Genomic DNA, 19,086 nt, shown 5'->3' with positions numbered 1-19,086 from the left:
ACTACCAAACATACAGTTTTTCTTACATTTTAACACCTGTAAAAAAAAATAAAAAATTCTTGATGTGGCCATATTTTGACACCTGGAACTTTTTTTATATTTCTATTTCTGCATACAGGACTGCATAAGGCATCTTTTTTTGTGGGGCCAGTTTTGCTTTATATTTATGCAATTTTGGGTAATTTCTGATGTTTTCATTGCTTGTTGATAAAATTTTTATAAAACAGAAAATAGAAAAAACAGAGGTTAGGTTCTTTTCATTTTTTTACTGGTAGATAAAGACTTTATCTTTTGTTATAAAGGTAAACAAACATGACAGAAGTAGGCTTCTCTTATTTACATTAGGGTCAATAGGAGCGGACACAGTCTGTGACAGTTTAATGTCCATTGCTGTCATCGTATCATCCTATAATGGAAGACAGCAACAGACATTGACAACGGTAGTGTAAAGACCTCTAAGCAGGCACTTTCAAGTAAACTATTTTTCACAACTCTTGGAGCATGAGGTAGAGATATAGGTTTTCTACAGGAGGAAAACTGGGCAAACATTTATAAATAAATACGTGTATTTTAGAGTTCTCAACCAACAATAGGTCAAGTGTGATAGCCCTACACAATCCTACAGGGAAACAAAAGTATAAAATAAAGTATTAACTAGCGCTGAAAGTCTCCATTGAGAATTAAGCTTATACAAGTGAACAAAAGAACAAACCACTTGCAAATACTTTGCTCAAAAATCATTAGGCTGAAGCCCCTCGTTGCAGAAACACAGCTTTTTTGTTGCAGATTTTGCTGTGGTTTTTTGAGCGAAGGCCTAGAACAGATTGAGCAGAAGGTGGAGGTATGACTACTTCATATATATTTCCCATTTCTATTGTAGCCATTCTTTCCTTTGGCTCAAAAAAAATGCAGAAAAATTGTGTGATCTCAGCCTAAAACACAATAAAATCCATATCATGACATAAAACCTCCAGTTCATCAGATATATATTAAATATGCATCATATACAGTATATTACCCTAGCCTACTTCATGCCTGATAAAATAAATACCGTATTTTACGGACTATAAGGCGCACTGGACTATAAGCCGCATTGCCCATGAGCGCCTTATAGTCCGTCTCGGTTCATATATAAGGCGCACCAGACTATAAGCCGCAGTCCGGTGCGCATTATATCTTATTGAAAGCGGCGGCAGGCAGACTTTGCCAGCGGCCGCTTAACCCCCCGCGTGCCAGCCGCTAGGTTAAACTACCCCCCCCCCCCCCCCCCCGTTTTAAAATAAAAGCCTGAAACAGAATGTGAAACTTACCGAGCGGTGCAGGGTGGGCGGGCATTCAGGCCTCCTCTTCCTCCGATGTTCCGTCCTCCTCCGGCGCTCGCAAGCTGATAATGGCCAGGGCACATGCGCAGTAGAAGCATTATGATATTGCGCATGCGCCCCGGCCATTATCAGCGAGCGCCGGAGGAGAAGGACGGAACATCGGAAGCAGAGGAGGCCTGAATGCCCGCCCGCCCTGCACCGCTGGGTAAGTTTCACGTTCTGTTTCAGGCCGGCGTGACAGCAGGGCTGCCGGACACTTCCTATTCATTTCTATGGGAGCCGACATGCGAGCGCTCCCCATAGAAATGAATGGACTGCTTTTTTCCATTCATCTCTATAGGGAGCGCTCGCATGCCGGCTCCCATAGAAATGAATGGGAAGTGTCTGTCCATTCATTTCTATGGGGAGCGCTCGCATGCCTGCTCCCATAGAAATGAATAGGAAGTGTCCGGCAGCCCTGCTGTAACGCCGGCGTGTACGGCTGTGATACACGCCTGCGTTCGGTAGTGTGAATGCACCCTTACGGTGCCTTTTATGTATGTATGGAAGCGGCACGCAGTCTTTGCCGCCGCTTCCATCCATATATAAGCCACAACGGACTATAAGCCGCACTTACGATTTCTGAGGAAATCGTAGGTTTTTATGTGCGGCTTATAGTCCGGAAAATACGGTATACAAAACCAAATATGAAATAGGACAGCCAACAGATGTAGTTCTGTAAAGGGAGGTTGTAAAAATGTACTTTCTGTTATGAATAGAACTGTGGGACTCTCATGGAACTGTTACCCTATGTTCACACGTGAATATCATGTAATTATTGAATCAACGCTAATCACACGACCAATATTTTAATGGTCAGTTTTCTATTTTTGTCCATTTTTATGGATCCCTCCATACACTGCAAGGTATAAGGGATCTAAGAAAATAGGTGCATCTTAGGTGCAAAGTGGCTGTGAAAAATAGACCTTTTTCATATCTGTTTTCACTCTCAATCATCTGAAAGTAGGCTATGGCTGGGGCTCCACGTGGTGCAAACGCCGCAGTTTGGCCATGGCAGAAACCATTTTATAGTCACTGCAAAGTCGATGGAATTCTACCATATCCCATCCACACATTGATGAAAAATCTGCGCAGTGGAAATGCTGCAATTTCCAAAACTGTTGCGGTTTTGTAAATTGAAGCATGTTCATTACACCTACGGAAACGTGGGCGATTTCCCTATAGGTATAATGGAAGCAGAAAGTCTGCAGAGAAAAACTGCAATGCGTATCCACAGGGTTTTTTTTTTGATGTCCCACTACGTGAGACCTTACCCTCAATCACACTCACTTTCCGCATATAACTCTGTTCACTGTGAACTACAAATGTTCCTATTACACTACCAGTGAAAAGGGGTTTTTTTCCAATTTTTATTGAGATTTACAGTTTAATGTCTCAGATGTACCTTAAAATGAAAGAGTAGAAGAAATAAATAAATAAGAGGAATTAAAATAATGGGTTAACTTCGTATCCACAAATGAAATGTACATTTTTCACTGTGGCCATCTCTAGCGGACATACCAGCTTTACATCCTATTAATATTATAAAGGTGAATGTTTGTGAGTTTGTGGGTTTGTGTGTTTGTATGTTTGTTCCTCAATCACAGCCAAACGGCTGAATGGATTTTGAGGAAATTTCACACACACCTACATATTCCCCACAAAAGTGCAATAGGCTACTTTAAATGTGGGTCACTCACCCCAAATCGCCACCGTCACCCTCCAAACACCCCTCCAGGCTCGGCTGTAGAAGCTGGCATTCTGCCAGCGCTGGTCTGTCCACGCTCTTCCTATTGGTGCATGACAGGCTGTGGGCGGGCTATAGAGCCAGGACTGCGGCACCATAGGTTGGGGGCTCAATGTGGGCATGCCGATTCATCAGGGACACAGTGAGGAAGATGGCGGCCGCCCACAGGGTCCTGGAGCCGCAGCTATACCACACTGCCTACACACATCGCGGAGGAGGCTGCTGCACCCCACACTACACATACAGGTCAGTGCAGCGGGGGGGAGGGGGTGTCCCGGGGGGGAGGAGGTGTCCCCAGCTTCAGTCCCCCCCCCTACATTGGCCCCCATGTAGTAGCTCTCACCTTTGGCTCTCTCCTCCGCTCCTGTGTCTCCTCCGCTCCACACACTTCTCGTGCTGCTATCTGTGTCCTGTATGAAGCACAGCGTCAGGTTGCTAAGACGCCAGGCCTGCTCTGCTACATAAACGCCACAGGGAGCAGCACGAGAAGTGTGTGCAGGCAGCCAGCAGACACAGGAGCAGAGGAGAGAGACAAAGGTGAGAGCTACTACACGGGGGACGATGTAGGGGGTGGGGGCAGGGATGGGGGAACATGAGACTGGGGGGCAGAGATGGGGGGGCAAGACACTGGGGGCACATGAAGTGAACTGGGGGCAGAGAAGGGGGGACATGAAGCTGGGGGCAGAGATGGGGGTGAAGAAACTGGGAGCAGAGATGGGGGGGACAAGATACTGGGGGCAGAGATGGGGGAGACAAGATACTGGGGGCAGAGATGGGGGAGACAAGATACTGGGGGCAGAGATGGGGGAGACAAGATACTGGGGCAGAGATGGGGGGGACAAGATACTGGGGGCAGAGATGGGGGGACATGAATCTGGGGGAAGACATGGTGGGGACATGAATCTGGGGGAAGACATGGGGGGGACATGAATCTGGGGGAAGACATGGGGGGGACATGAAGCTGGGGGGAAGAAACTGGGGGCAGAGATGGGGGAAGAAACTGGGGGCAGAGATGGGGGGACAACATACTGGGGGCTGAGATGGGGGGACAAGATACTGGGGGCAGAGATGGGGGGGGGGCGACAAGATACTGGGGGCAGGCCCGCTCTGGCCACAAGTAGAGGGGCGTTGGGGCCCACGGCCCGCGCTGCAGGTGGTTTGCACAGGCATCAGGGGGCCGCCGCCAAAGTCGCGGGTTATAGCTAGTAAATAATAATTGCAGTATTCCTTCTACAATTGCTTTCAGATATCGTTCAGAAATTTCGGCCCAACATTGTTACAGAACATCCCACAAATGTGCTGCAGTTGTAGGTTTCACCTTTCTGTCCAGTTCATCCCATACAAACACAATGGGAGACTGCACAGGCCATTCTATTCTCACATCAATTCTCTCCAGTTTCTTCGGGTTGTCTTTGGCATTTCTGCCATAACCTAGAAGTATGTTTTGGAGCATTATCTTGCTGTAATATGAACCCCTGACCAAATAGGCATAAATAAGAGGGCATGGCACATTAAAATGCTGTGGCGTAACAGTCACCCTGTGCAAGCTGACAACTCTGGAACCAGCAAAAGAGCCCTAGACCATCACCTCCATATTTGACATTTAGTATGACACACTGAGTAACCATACTTTCACCTACTCAGTGACATACAAATACCCTTCGTGTTCTGTAGCCCTCTAGAGGCAATCCTTAGCCCAGGTATTTTTTTTTCTGCAATCTTAGGGGTGGCTTTCTTCCTGATACTCGACCTGTCAAACCTGCAGATGTCTTCTCTTCACAGTTAAACTAGAACTATTTTTTTCCTGCATCACGCTGTACTTGAAAATTTCGTGCTGTGAGGTGTCGATCAAAAACCGTTGACTCTCAGGACCTTTGAGATTAATAATTTCTGTTATTTTTATGTTATTAACTACCATATATACTCGAGTATAAGCCGAGTTTTTTAGCACAGTTTTTGTGCTGAAAAAGTGCTCCTCTGCTTATACTAGAGTCATTACGGTAATTTTCTGCTAGCAGGCCAGGAACGCAGACCCCGCCCCCCCATTGCTCCATCGCACGCCGACTGACGTGGCCACGTAAGCTCAGGCCCGCACCCGGCGTGTGTCTGCTTCCTGGTGTGCTAGCAGAAGTACCGTAAGTACTTCTGCAGATTGAAATGTACAGCATCGCCGCGCTCCTGGCAGGAGCGTGGTGATGCTGTGGGCCCCCGACACCCGCCCCGGTGTCTGTATGCCGGGTCCGGATGCCGGGTCTGTAAGGGCCGGTTCACACTTGCTGATGTGTTCCGTCCATAAGGAGCCCGCATGAGGACCCTCCCGGATGGAATACAAGCGCAACTGCAAGCGCTTTGAAGTTCAAGCATACGGGCCCCACAGACTATAAAGGGTTTGTGCGGGCAGTGCGCGGCAAGTCCACAGACCCCATTATAGTCTATGGGGCACGTGCGCTTTAACTGCACAGCGTTTGCAGTTGCGCTTGTGTTCCGTCTGTAGGGGTCCTCATGTGGAACCTTACGGACGGAACACATCAGTATGTGTGAACTGGGCATAAGTTTAATAGCACCGCTGCAGAGAGGTCGCCATAGAAACCGGCACCTCTGCTATAAGCTCTTACAGTGGGTAATGCCGAAGCTGCTTTGGCATCTCCGCTGTAAGAGTTACAGCGGAGGTGCCCTCTGGAGATGCCCCCCCCCCCTCCAAGATTTAAATTAGCTCCGGGGCCAATTCCCAACGGCCCCATACCTTTAAAGTTGCAGGTCAGCTCCTGCACGACGAGATCGCAGGAGCCAACCTGTTTTGATGACAGCCAGGAGCCTCCCAGGCCTGTCATCGCTATATTACTATACTATACTATCGCTATATTACATATACTATATTACTATTACTATTGCGGCTGGTCTATGACCATCCGTAATAGTAATGTAGAGAATCTCCCATAGACGGCAATACACTTGTATTGGGGGGGGCTAATAAAATAGTGAAAAAAAAAAGTTTTTAAAAATATAATAAATAAAAGTTCTAAGTCACCCCTTTCCCTAGAATACATATAAGGGCTGGTTCACACCAGCACCCGATCTCTCTTATGCAGGTCTCCGTTTTCTGTCGGCAGAAGACAGAAACCGACATTCATTGTCCGTCGGTGAGTGTCTTCTGCTCTCCGTGGCGAAACCGTTTTTTTCTTTTACCGGACACAAAATCCTGCATGTCCGACTTTGTATCCGGTTAAAAAAAAAAAAAAACGTTTCGCCGCGGAGAGCAGAAGACGCTAACCGGCGGACACTTTTCAAACCCATGAATGGGTTTGAAAACTGCCTGCCGATTTCCGTCTCCTGCCCAGTTTCTCAGGCAGGAAATGGAAACCTGTATAATGGAGATCGGGCGCTATTGTGAACCTGCCCTCAAAGTGCTGTACTTTTTTTTTCCTATCAGTATATCTTTGTAGAATGAGAGGAAATACACACAAACACGGGGAGAACATACAAACTCCTTGCAGATGTTGTTCCTGGCAGGATTCAAACCCAGGACTCCAGCGCTGCAAGGCTGCAGTGCTAACCACTGGGCCACCATGGTGCCCCTTAAGCATCTGGGAGTATTGTGTCGATCAATACCATCTGTAAGGAAGCATCTGCTGGGTTCTACCAACTATTGAATATGAATAAATGTTGTTTTTCTATTCTACCATAGGTGTCCAAATATTTATAAGTAGACCGTGTATATGCAAGGACCCGCAAATAGCCCCTCTGCATCTTAGACCTCTGCACGATTGCTTCTTGATATGTCATTCTTGAAACTAAAATCGCTATAGCACATTCCTGGAAAAAAGCATTGTCCTAATTTGAGAAGTCAAACCATTTTTGGATAACATTTATCCACTTGCCTACTACTTGATAGAAATACTAAATTTGAAAAGATGTGGCGGGCATGTATCCAATATTTTTACCCACACTTTCAGTCATTACTCATAATCTGATGTACAGGCAGAGGTGCCCCCTTCCCCCACTTCCTTCTGTCTCATGTACCCGCTCCTTTCTCTTTTAAACTTTAAATTTACTTTCTTATTTGTATAGTTGAACACAGCAGTTGTTCATTGTTACATGATCTGTGTTGTACTGAATTATAGGCTACTGTTGATATACAACACACAGGATTTACTTATGCTACATTATCTGATACACATACAGTATATTGTATGATCATACACTGATTTTCATCCACTGGAAGTAAGCAGAATGAATGAATGACCACATACAGAGACCTAGGAAAATGTGAGGAATTGATGAAGAATTTTTTTTTTATTATTATTATATAAACATTAGTTTCTATATATTGGTATAAATGTGATCAACCCCTTTAAGCTCCACCAACTTGTTGATCACCAAACTAAACTTGAGCAGCAAGGGCTTCAATAAAAAAAATATCAGCTATGACTTCAAAGTGGAGCAAAAGATTCACAATGAGGTGGAATTAAGAAAAAAATGCAATACTAACATTTTCTTAGAGGTTTTGTTTTTACAGCTTCCACTTTGCTGTGTTAGCTTTATTCTCCAGGTCAACACAATGACTGTGATACCAAATATATATTGTTGTTTTTTTATGTTTTAAAAACTTTACAAAACTTCTAAAGTTTTAAGAAAAAAAAAAATTTCTTTGAATCACCACATTGACACCTGTAACTTTTTTATATTTCAGTTTATGGAGCTGTTCAAGGTGTCTTTTTTTGCCAGACAATTTGTAGTTTTTATTGATACCATGTTGGTGAATGCATGATCATTTGATCACTTTTTGATGTTAGACAGGCAAATTGGCGAAAAAATATCAAATCCGTCATTTTTTCCCCCGCTATGGCATTTATCATATGGGACAAATGTTTTTTTATTTGAATAGTTTGGGCATTTTTGGACGTAGTAATGTCTAATGTGATTATGTATACTTTGTATTTATTTATATTCACATGTGATCTAAAGAAAGGGGGGTGAATTAAACTTTTATTTTTTATATATATTTTTTAAAACTTTTTTTTATTTTATTTAATGGTCCTATAGCAAAGTCACTATGTAACTATTGAAGTTTGCTGCAGGCAGGCTTCAGTAGTTACAAAACTATGGCAGGGCTGGAAGCTTTCAGAAAGCTCCTGGCTGCCATGGTAACTGGGATGGCTCTCGTGGAGGGCGGTGCCCCATTACATAACTACCGGGGTAGCATCTGCCACAGGGCCCGGGACATTACGGGCCCAGCAACAGCCGCTACCTTTGTGGGTTTTTTTTCTTAATAGGCCGTTACTGGCTGGAGTAACTCCAGACGGTAATGGGCCCTATTTGCTTACCATCCCTGGCAGGGGCCGGGATCGGTAAGTAATGCCGCGGGCCCCATAAGCACTATTACGGGGCACAATACTGTGTACTGGGGCCACTATGGGGCATAATGCTGTGTACTTGGGCCACTATGAGGCATAATACTGTGTACTGGGGCCACTATGGGGCATAATGCTGTGTACTTGGGCCACTATGGGGCATAATACTGTGTACTGGGGCCACTATGGGGCATAATACTGTGTACAGGGGCCACTATGGGGCATAATAGAGCGCGCAGGAATGCAGGGGGTGGGGGGTTGGTCGGTCGAGGTCTTGGTGTCGGTGAGGAAGGGGTGGGCCATGTCAAAAGTTCGCCACGGGGCCCCGCCATTCCTAGTTACGCCACTGCCCATTACTGAACATGATAGGGAAAGTTAAAGTAACCACTCAGATGAAATAGCCGCATCTGAGTGGTTAAATGCCCCTGGTTAAAGTCATCTCTGATCACAGACAAGTACTTCTGTATGAAACAGCACAGAGCAAAAGCTAGTACAGCCACTTTGCTTCAGAGTAACCACTATTCTTGGTCTAGTAGTGGTTAAAACCTGTGTAAAAGAGATGGCTTTTAAAGGGATTCTACCACTAAAACACTGTTTTGTGTGCTTTAGACGTCGAAATAGCCTTTAGAAAGGCTATTCGTCTCTTACCTTTAGACGTGGTCTCCGCCGCGCGGTTCCTTAGAAATACCGTTTTTTACCGGTATGCTAATGAGTTCTCCGCAGCAATGAGGGCGGGCCCCAGCGCTCAAACAGCGATGGGGGCGTCCCCACTGCTGCCCGAGAATCCGCTCCAGCGACGACTTCTTCTTCACCTGCATCCTCCCCTTTTCTGTCGTCTTCCTTCTTCGTCATTTGTGACGCCTGTGCAGTCGGCTCTGCCAGCGAGACACTGGTAGAGCAGACTGCGCATGCCGGCGGCCATATTTTTGAGGCCGCAGGGCAAGACTGCGAACGCATCAGAGCTGACGAAGAAGGAAAAAGACAGAGAAGGGGAGGATGCAGCTGAAAAAGAAGGCGTCGCTGGAGCGGGTTCTAGGGCAGCAGTGGAGACGCCCCCATCGCCGTTTGTGCGCTGGGGCCCACCCTCATTGCTGTGGAGAACTCATTACCAGTAAAAACTGGTATTTCTAAGGAACGGCGTGGCGGAGACCACATCTAAAGGTAAGAGACGAATATCCTTTCTAAAGGCTATTCCGATGTCTAAAGCACACAAAACAGTGTTTTAGCGGTAGAATCCCTTTAAACAAGCAATAGAAGGAGACATACAAAAAAGTAAATGTTAAAGGGATTGTCCTAGCAAAAATGGATAACCGCTTTAACTTTTAAATCAACCGGGGGCAATGAAAAAAAATAAAAAATACTCCCCTGTCTCTGATGCTTCAGAATCCTCCTGGCACATTCAGGTCCTTCTGCTGAACGGATCTCTTCCCAACTAACTCAGCCCACAGCCCTATCCCATTATACTTACCTGTCTTCTTCCTGTCCAGATTACTTTCTGTGTGAATGGCCAGTGCCTGTACAGCAGTGTGATACCTTGTATTCCAACCATCTCTTCATTTAAACTGGAGTACAGAACATGTGTCCCAGCGGTCAGCCCTCACTTATCAGCAAATTACCCCCTATCCTGTGAATAGGAGAACATGTGTTGTGACCAGAATACTCCTTTAACATGAGACCTTATATAATGACTGAATATACACTACTGGTCAAAAGTTGTAGAACCCTTCAATTTTTATTTAATAATTTTTTTTACATTAACACAATGATAGAACAGCAAATAACATGAAATACCATATATACTGGAGTATAAGCCGACCCGAATATAAGCCGAGACCCCTAATTTTACCACAAAAAACTGAGAAAACTTATTGACTCGAGTATAAGCCTAGGGGGTGGGAAATGCAGCAGATATTGGAAAATTTCAAAAATTAAAACGGCCAGAATCTTTGGGTGCAGTAGATGCTGGGGAAGGGCATTGTTTTGGTTGTCTGGCTGCCTCTTCCCTGTGCTTGAGGACTGGGGCTTTTTCCCCTTAGCAAAAAACAATGTATATTCAGCTCACCCCTTAATCATGAACACCTGATCCTGGGCCGCACGGATGTGGATGGACCTTGTTCCACTTGTAAAGCCAGCAAAAAGTAAAGAATATCCAGCGTCTCCAGAAGGTAAAAATTAACTTTTATTTCCGCATTAAAAAAATATAAGCATCACAGGTAAGTACACCCAGTGTACAGAGATTGTTTAAGCTACGCGTTTCAGAACCTTGCTGGTTCCTTCATCATGGCTTACTGCTAGCTTACACACAAGTTCCTTATAAAACAGTCAAAAATACAATAATTTTATTTTTGACTGTTTTATAAGGAACTTGTGTGTAAACTAGCAGTAAGCCATGATGAAGGAAGCAGCAAGGTTCTGAAACGCGTAGCTTAAACAATCTCTGTACGCTGGGTGTACTTACCTGTGATGCTTATATTTTTTTAATGCGGAAATAAAAGTTAATTTTTACCTTCTGGAGACGCTGGATATTCTTTACTTTTTGCTGGCTTTTTCCCCTTACTTGGAACTCAACCTGGCTGAATATAGGCTATTTGCAGTGCTCCTATTAACCCCTTCCCGACGGAATAGGAGCACTGCAGATACCCTATATTCAGTAGACCGGGCACTTTCAGATACAGGGATACCTAATGTGTATGTTTCACAGTAATTTTCTACAGTACATTGTGATCCTTATATGGGGATCACAATCTACATTAAAGAAAATATATATCTATATATACTCCCGGATGCCTGTTGAAACCCCTGGTGTATGTGAGCCATCGGTTGGGTGCGGTTCTTCTGAATTTCTCTGGCCAGCACCCGTCAATCTCTATCTCCCAGTTTTGAGGGTCTGCTGATTTGGGGCACATTCCGACAATCACCGTTTACCTTCCACTTCGTAATCATATAGGCCACTGTCAATTTTAGGTAATTTGCTTGCTATGTCCCTTAAGGATCGACCATTTCTGTGGTACCCGATAATTACCCCTTTCTCGAAATCAGACAACTCTGCACTTCATGGCATCTTGCATACGACTAATGCCAATGCGGTTTCCTACACGATATTTAACGGCGGAAGGCGTGACGTACATCATGACCACAGATACTGTATCCTCATTTGCATGGGTGTCCAAATACTTATTGGTAGACAGTGTAGTCACTCCAAACAGGCTGTGGATCAAGCTGAAAAAATTGCACCAAAACCAAGCAAATTTAACACTGGTTCACCATATATGATAGATATCTCCTCAGGAGGAGCAAACCACTGGGTAATTTGGAACTGCCCGTGCAATCCAGTTAGGGACAATATACCACCACATCAACAGTTTATATACTGACTATAAAGTCATACTATTTATTGAGCAGGGAAATAGTTCTCCCAGATGGAGCATCAATCAGCCATTTCAATTTCTGACCTAGGTCTTGGTGCCATTTATTCATATAAAAATGGGTAAGTGGTTTTGGATTCTCAAGCAGATATTTATAGAATACAGAGATGAGGCCCTTTGAGTTGGGCAGATAGCCACAGATACTGCCACTCTGGGAGAACAAATCTGAATTTTTATTGTGAAACTGGGAACCCAGTTCTTTAATTATTGAGAACATCCCAGAATTGTTTGTTTTGAAATCTGGATCTCCCCAAATGAGATTTCTAGAGTGGGTGAGGGATATTTTTAATCAGGTTGTTTTTTTTTTTTTTTTTTTTTTTTAAAGACAAGGTTACAAAAACAGGAAAGAAAAAAGGTAAAACAAAAAAAAATTAAATTGAGTGACTCCCTGGGATCCAAAACACCAAAGAACACAGCCAGGGAATAGTCTATGGAGTAGAAAAATCCTATAACAGACCTTGGAGGGGAGTTCCTGAAACCTAGTCCCAGCGAACAAGTATGGTGAGAGCCACTCGCCAGCCACAATCATGATACCAAGGGACCAAGAAAATGAGGCACTACAGGGAAGAGAAACAATGGGACAAAAGGAGGAATAAGGAGGGACACTGGGGAATGGTAGGGATAGGGATGGAGAGGAAGAAGGGGAAGAATGGGAAAGGAAGATACCATCAGACTGGAGAGAGAAATGGGGTGGGAACTAAAGTGCCCCTCCACCAAGGATCATCTAGGATAGTAATTGGCAAACTCATCAAACTCCTGGAACAGGATCCATGGATGGAATGGGCTAGGGTTAGAAGCAGATGTATATGCACATGTTATAAAATCTGCTGGACCACCACCATTTAAGAGAGTTACAATTGTCATGTCCCAGTGGAAAAGAATTCAGGAAATTTTCTTTTTATAACTATATATGGAACACGGAAAATGAGAACAAAAAAAAAAAACGTAAAAATTGAAATTAACAGGGAAAAGATAAAATAGGTCATACAGAGATAATCTGATGCTAGAGCAATATCTAAAGATTTACTGAGCTAAATGCACTAGTCAGTTGTCTTATGTGTATTTTTGTGATCTTTCCTTTTGACTGATCATACTGATATACCAAGATGGTATATCAGGTATAAACTTTTGATATACAGTCCTATGAAAAAGTTTGGGCACCCCTATTAATCTTAATCATTTTTAGTTCTAAATATTTTGGTGTTTGCAGCAGCCATTTCAGTTTGATATATCTAATAACTGATGGACACAGTAATATTTCAGGATTGAAATGAGGTTTATTGTACTAACAGAAAATGTGCAATATGCATTAAACCAAGATTTGACCGGTGCAAAAGTATGGGCACCTCAACAGAAAAGTGACATTAATATTTAATAGATCCTCCTTTTGCAAAGATAACAGCCTCTAGTCGCTTCCTGTAGCTTTTAATCAGTTCCTGGATCCTGGATAAAGGTATTTTGGACAAACAATTCAAGTTCAGTTAAGTTAGATGGTCCCCGAGCATGGACAGCCCGCTTCAAATCATCCCACAGATGTTCAATGATATTCAGGTCTGGGGACTGGGATGGCCATTCCAGAACATTGTAATTGTTCCTCTGCATGAATGCCTGAGTTGATTTGGAGCAGTGTTTTGGATCATTGTCTTGCTGAAATATCCATCCCCGGCGTAACTTCAACTTCGTCACTGATTCTTGAACATTATTCTCAAGAATCTGCTGATACTGAGTGGAATCCATGCGACTCTCAACTTTAACAAGATTCCCGATGCCGGCATTGGCCACACAGCCCCAAAGCATGATGGAACCTCCACCAAATTTTACAGTGGGTAGCAAGTGTTTTTCTTGGAATGCTGTTTCTTTTTGGACGCCATGCATAACGCCTTTTTTTATAACCAAACAACTCAATCTTTGTTTCCAAAATGAAGTTGGCTTCTCCAAATGTGCTTTTGCATACCTCAGGCAACTCTATTTGTGGCGTACATGCAGAAACGGCTTCTTTCTCATCACTCTCCCATACAGCTTCTCCTTGTGCAAAGTGCGCTGTATTGCTTACTGATGCACAGTGACACCATCTGCAGCAAGATGATGCTGCAGCTCTTTGGAGGTGGTCTGTGGATTGTCCTTGACTGTTCTCACCATTCTTCTTCTCTGCCTTTCTGATATTTTTCTTGGCCTGCCACTTCTGGGCTTAACAAGAACTGTCCCTGTGGTCTTCCATTTCCTTACTATGTTCCTCACAGTGGAAACTGACAGGTTAAATCTCTGAGACAACATTTTGTATCCTTCCCCTGAACAACTATGTTGAACAATCTTTGTTTTCAGATCATTTGAGAGCGGGCTGTCCATGTTCGGCGACCATCTAACTTAACTGAACTTGAATTGTTTTGTAAAGAGGAATGGTCCAAAATACCTTCATCCAGGATCCAGGAACTGATTAAAAGCTACAGGAAGCGACTGGAGGCTGTTATCTTTGCAAAAGGAGGATGTACTAAATATTAATGTCACTTTTCTGTTGAGGTGCCCATATTTTTGCACCGGTCAAATTTTGGTGTAATGCATATTGCGCATTTTCTGTTAGTACAATAAACCTCATTTCAATCCTGAAATATTACTGTGTCCATCAGTTATTAGATATATCAAACTGAAATGGCTGTTGCAAACACCAAAATATTTAGAACTAAAAATGATTAAGATTAATTGGGGGGCCCAAACTTTTTCATAGGACTGTATCTGCTGATTTAATAACATATGGCTAATTTGAGTGGACGTCTAGGGTGGAAGCTCTTCCCGTAACAGAGAAACTTGCTAAAGCAGCAAAGGAGGTGAACCATATAATGGTATGATTATAGTTGCAGATTTGTTACAGAAATTCCATACATCTGAATGGATTATTTCTGCAGAAAGTAGATTAATTTCTACAACATTTAGGTATTGATATTTTTGGTCACATGTAGATAGATATATTCAACTATCTAGGAACCAAATGTGGCCCACAAACTGTCAAATAAGGCAGTAATATGATTAAATATTCTTGGATCTGTGCTTCTATACCTGACCGACCAATCTACATAATGTAGAAGCCTCATGAATATCCTGTACACTGCCCTCTCAAATCTCAGCGAACATGTCCTATTGAAACAAGTAAACGAACTAGAAACTACCAATTACAGTAAGTACCAACCTCAACTCTCAGAAAACTGGCAAAAGTTATAATGGTGAATGGTTTCCAGTAAAAAGGTTCCAACCCTTTGGAGGAGAGCCCATTTGGGAAAACCTCTTTAGATATAGCAGTAATAATGAGCTTTTTCCTACAGTCAACCACCATGACCACTAGGAACCACACCAATCTCTGGTACAGACAGTACTGAGTCTCTCTCCTTCTTAGAAGACACAAGGTGAGGAGGAGTTATTACAGAACAGCAGTCAAGCAAGCCTAAAGCTGCTTCACAGAATCCCAGGGTTAGTGATCTGTTGGGGTCCAAGTGGTCCTTTACGATAAAATATTAGGATTAAAACACTGCAAAAAAACTGTCAATAACAGATAAGCTCAATCATCCATAGAAAGAACATATTCAACTGATATTACACAAGGAAAAAAATTGTGAGACATGGGAAATCGAGCAATATACTGTCACTCAGTGTGATGCAGATGGCTGTAGAAATATACAAACCATTACATGTATAACATAGAGACAGATATACGTAACACTACGTCAGACTGACACATAGCTGGACAAACACCCCCACACAGATAGACGTAATATATCCTTCACACACTCCCTTCAACATAAAGAATGATTCTGTTTACGTTCTTTACCACACAATATGTCCTTAAGGCCGAACAGTAAAAACACAGCAGACAGTTTTCTCACTGTAACACGCAGCTGTCCCCTAGATCTGGATGACTGAAGACTCATGCACACATTGCTCCATTAAACATCATAAGCCTACCAACCTGTCATCCTTGACATGATTTCTTTGTGTGCCAGCCTTAAAAACCATGAAAAATAAAGTGTAATACCGCACATAGTATATCTATACCGTGTATGGTTTACCATTGTCACGAGAACTCATGAACTAGTTACATTAGATCAACAATTGATCTATATAACATAAATGTTACTAGCTGTGACATAAAGATACATAAAAAAGATATAATAGGACATTTTTAACATGGACCACTTTGGAGGCTCAAGACGCCTATATACCTTCAATAACGTTCAGTGAAATGCTCATTTGACCAACAGGTATTCCTCCCAAAATCCCATACACGTGTATACTCATCTTGTCTGTATTTGTTCTAAATAGAGGAATAATTCTTCCTGAGAACAAAAGGGTTATGATGTTAAAATCCAACTACCCAATCCCCTTCTCGCTCAACATCTGTCACCAGGAGAGTTGGGACGCCTCAATACACATTTGATGGTCAGTCTCACCAAAATCAGCCGTTCTATCAACATAAATCCAAAGTATATGACCATCTTAAGAATTCGCTCGTTCACTCTGCAGTACTGTTAAGTATACGTGATATCAGAAACATGTCATTTCTATTGGCTACATGTTTTGCTTGCAGTAGGTTTTTTTTTTGCTTACATTCATAACTGAAGCTAATTCTAAATTCTAGTTATGTGTTATCCATGTTTACAGACTTACTGAAATCCATCAATAGTCACCTTGGCGATCCACAGAGCCCTAAAACTAATTAAAGGGAATATCCCACAAATTAATATGTATTCTGTTAGATCTCAGGAATGATAACGCTTTTCTATCACAGTTATTTACATAAAATGTGTCTTCTGTCACCTGCTGTTCTTTTGGTTTCCTCTCAGAACGCCCTCCCAATGAGTCTAATGATAGTGGGTATATTGGTTCACAAGCTCAGTCCCTCCATGCAGAGACTTTGTTGTACACAAGTGATGGAGTTATTTCTGCTACTGTGCACACCGGGCCCTAACAATCAGTGCATTGGATGTCAATTCTGACCAACGCTGAAAACATGAGGTGGACATTTTGGGAGAGAATAAAAAGAACCAAAAGGCACCTAAGCAAGTCTATAACCACGGTATTAAGTAAATACATAAATAAAATTTAAATAAATAAAAATTCAAAGATGGTGCAAAATAGATTGTGGGCCAACATCTTTAAAATGAGTTTAGTATGGGGGGGGGGGCTTATACGTAACTAGTAGTCTTTTGGTTGGAACCATATTTACTCTTTCATTCACAGAGAGTGACCTAAATGATGACATAAATATGGCCATGGGTGCTATTCTAATGGATATGAAGGCTACAGGTTTAACCTGGGTGGAAGAGGACCCTAAGGGCACCTATATATCATATCAAGTGGCTCCACCAAGCTGTCACTTCAGCACCATGGATAGTTCTTCATAAACCTGGAGGCCACACATGACAAGTTCAGCTGTTGACCTCTGGAGTAAAACTTCCATCAGCACCATGGACAGCTCCCATACATGTATACTTGTTTACACCTACTGGGAATCTAGGGATTAGCAGCACAGTCCTGTTACATGGGACCTCATTACATACAAGCCATTATATTGGGTGAAACGGGATATCAAATACTAGAACACTAATGCAAGTATTAGCTGCACTCCTACAAGGTGCTTGTATTAAGATCCGGTAGTTGTATACGATGTCTGAGCATCAACATGCACAAGATTATCCTAATGATGACTAATGCTACCCAAACCAAACAAACGTAACTGGCGCCCATTTTTATTGTACTTACTGCATGTGAAATTCTCCCCATAAGTAATACACAAATTTAACATACAATGCAAGGATACTGGGGCAAACAGAAGGCACATTGCAATAGCACCTCACTCAATTTGACTGCAAGATTATATAGCTGTCATCTGTTGAGAGAAGCTACCCAGAATAATGTGTCTGTTGTGCTGGCATACACTACAAAGACTTGGGCATGAAGGAGCCTGCCACCTACTAACCTATATTAGTTTAATGTTATCATGACAAAAGGGTCATCAGCAGATGTAGCAAGGGATGGAGCATGGAGACCAGGTGATACATGGCTGAAGCCTACACAAACATCAAGTACATTGCAACCTTGAACAGCAGCAGGAGAGGGAGGAGAGAGCTGCTAACCCATTCACTGCTGGAGAGACCTGTAGAGGAGGCCTTATCTGCAGCAGAGAACCTGGTGGATGCACACCCCTTAAATGTCTCATCAGACCCCTCTCTGTCCTCTGCTTTAGCAGGTGTTACTGCTGTAGACAATGGCTTTACTGCCCATATTGTGCCCACTGATGTTGCCTTGCATATGACTTTGCTTAGTGATGGCAGGATTTAATCTCATGTAGGGGAACTTGCTCCTGTGCCTAGTGGCATGTTTCAGCAATGATAACAGAAGCATCTGCAGGCAAGGACAGTAATGCTAGGAAGGAAGTTGGCATGAGGCATGCAATGTAGGCATGCCGTGCCATCTAGGCCAGCTCATGACAAGGATCCCAATCACACTGTACAATCCTAGCATCTCCATGTCCCACACAAAGGAGACAAGCCCAATGACCTTCCGGTGTCCCCGTACATCCTTGGCGGTACAAGCTGCAGACCCGCACTCCAACCACCATTACTGCCCGAGTAAGGAAGTGCTTGCTAGTAAGAGTGGCAGCCGCTCCATGCCGGTGCCAGGAGTACTCACAGCACACTGTTACGGCAGGGCTGACCCTCTCAGTGCCACCCCCCACCCCGGGCACCCTACCTGAAGTCACTGTAGGGGTGTATGATCCAGGCCCCCGCGGATTTCACCCTCTCCTGCTCCCTCTCCACCGCCTTCTGGCTACCGAACATCCGGAGAGAGAACTTGTTGACCCCAGGTTGGAGCATGGCAGAGAGTTGGCGGTGCATGAACCCGGAGCGGGGCTCGTCTTCCCCAGCCTCCCCATCTTCGGTGTCCTTGCCCGGTGAAGACCCCCGCGGAGGCTCGGTAGAGAAGGACACCTTGTGTTCCCGGGGCGGCGCCTCGGAAAGCTCCCGCCTGCACTCTCCATTCGGGCTGCCCTTCCCGGTGCCCGGAGTACCCGCCGAGCTACATGGGCTGCGAGTGCCTCTTCTGCCCGCAGTCCGGGGCTGCTGCTCATCGGGTGTCACAGCCGCCTCCACTCCCCTCATCACCGCAGCACTACTACCGCCGCCGCTGCCGCCTCCCCGCCCGTCCATGGCAGC

General features: G+C 43.9%; 1 protein-coding gene across 1 annotated transcript in view; it reads right to left on the bottom strand.

Annotated features, from left to right (window-relative positions):
• The window catches only part of HCN2 (hyperpolarization activated cyclic nucleotide gated potassium and sodium channel 2), a 68,344-nt gene extending 49,258 nt beyond the window's left edge, over positions 1-19,086 (bottom strand). The window contains exon 1 of the mRNA XM_075281236.1: positions 18,623-19,086. Coding sequence (XP_075137337.1) covers positions 18,623-19,080 — 458 coding nt within the window. The 5' untranslated portion in view covers positions 19,081-19,086. The remainder of the gene's footprint in view (positions 1-18,622) is intronic.

The sequence above is a fragment of the Leptodactylus fuscus genome, chromosome 1, assembly GCF_031893055.1.
Source record: "Leptodactylus fuscus isolate aLepFus1 chromosome 1, aLepFus1.hap2, whole genome shotgun sequence".
In the NCBI taxonomy this organism is placed as follows: domain Eukaryota; kingdom Metazoa; phylum Chordata; class Amphibia; order Anura; family Leptodactylidae; genus Leptodactylus; species Leptodactylus fuscus.
The sequence above is the reverse complement of the archived record's forward strand: the minus strand, read 5'-3'. Positions and strand labels throughout refer to the sequence as shown.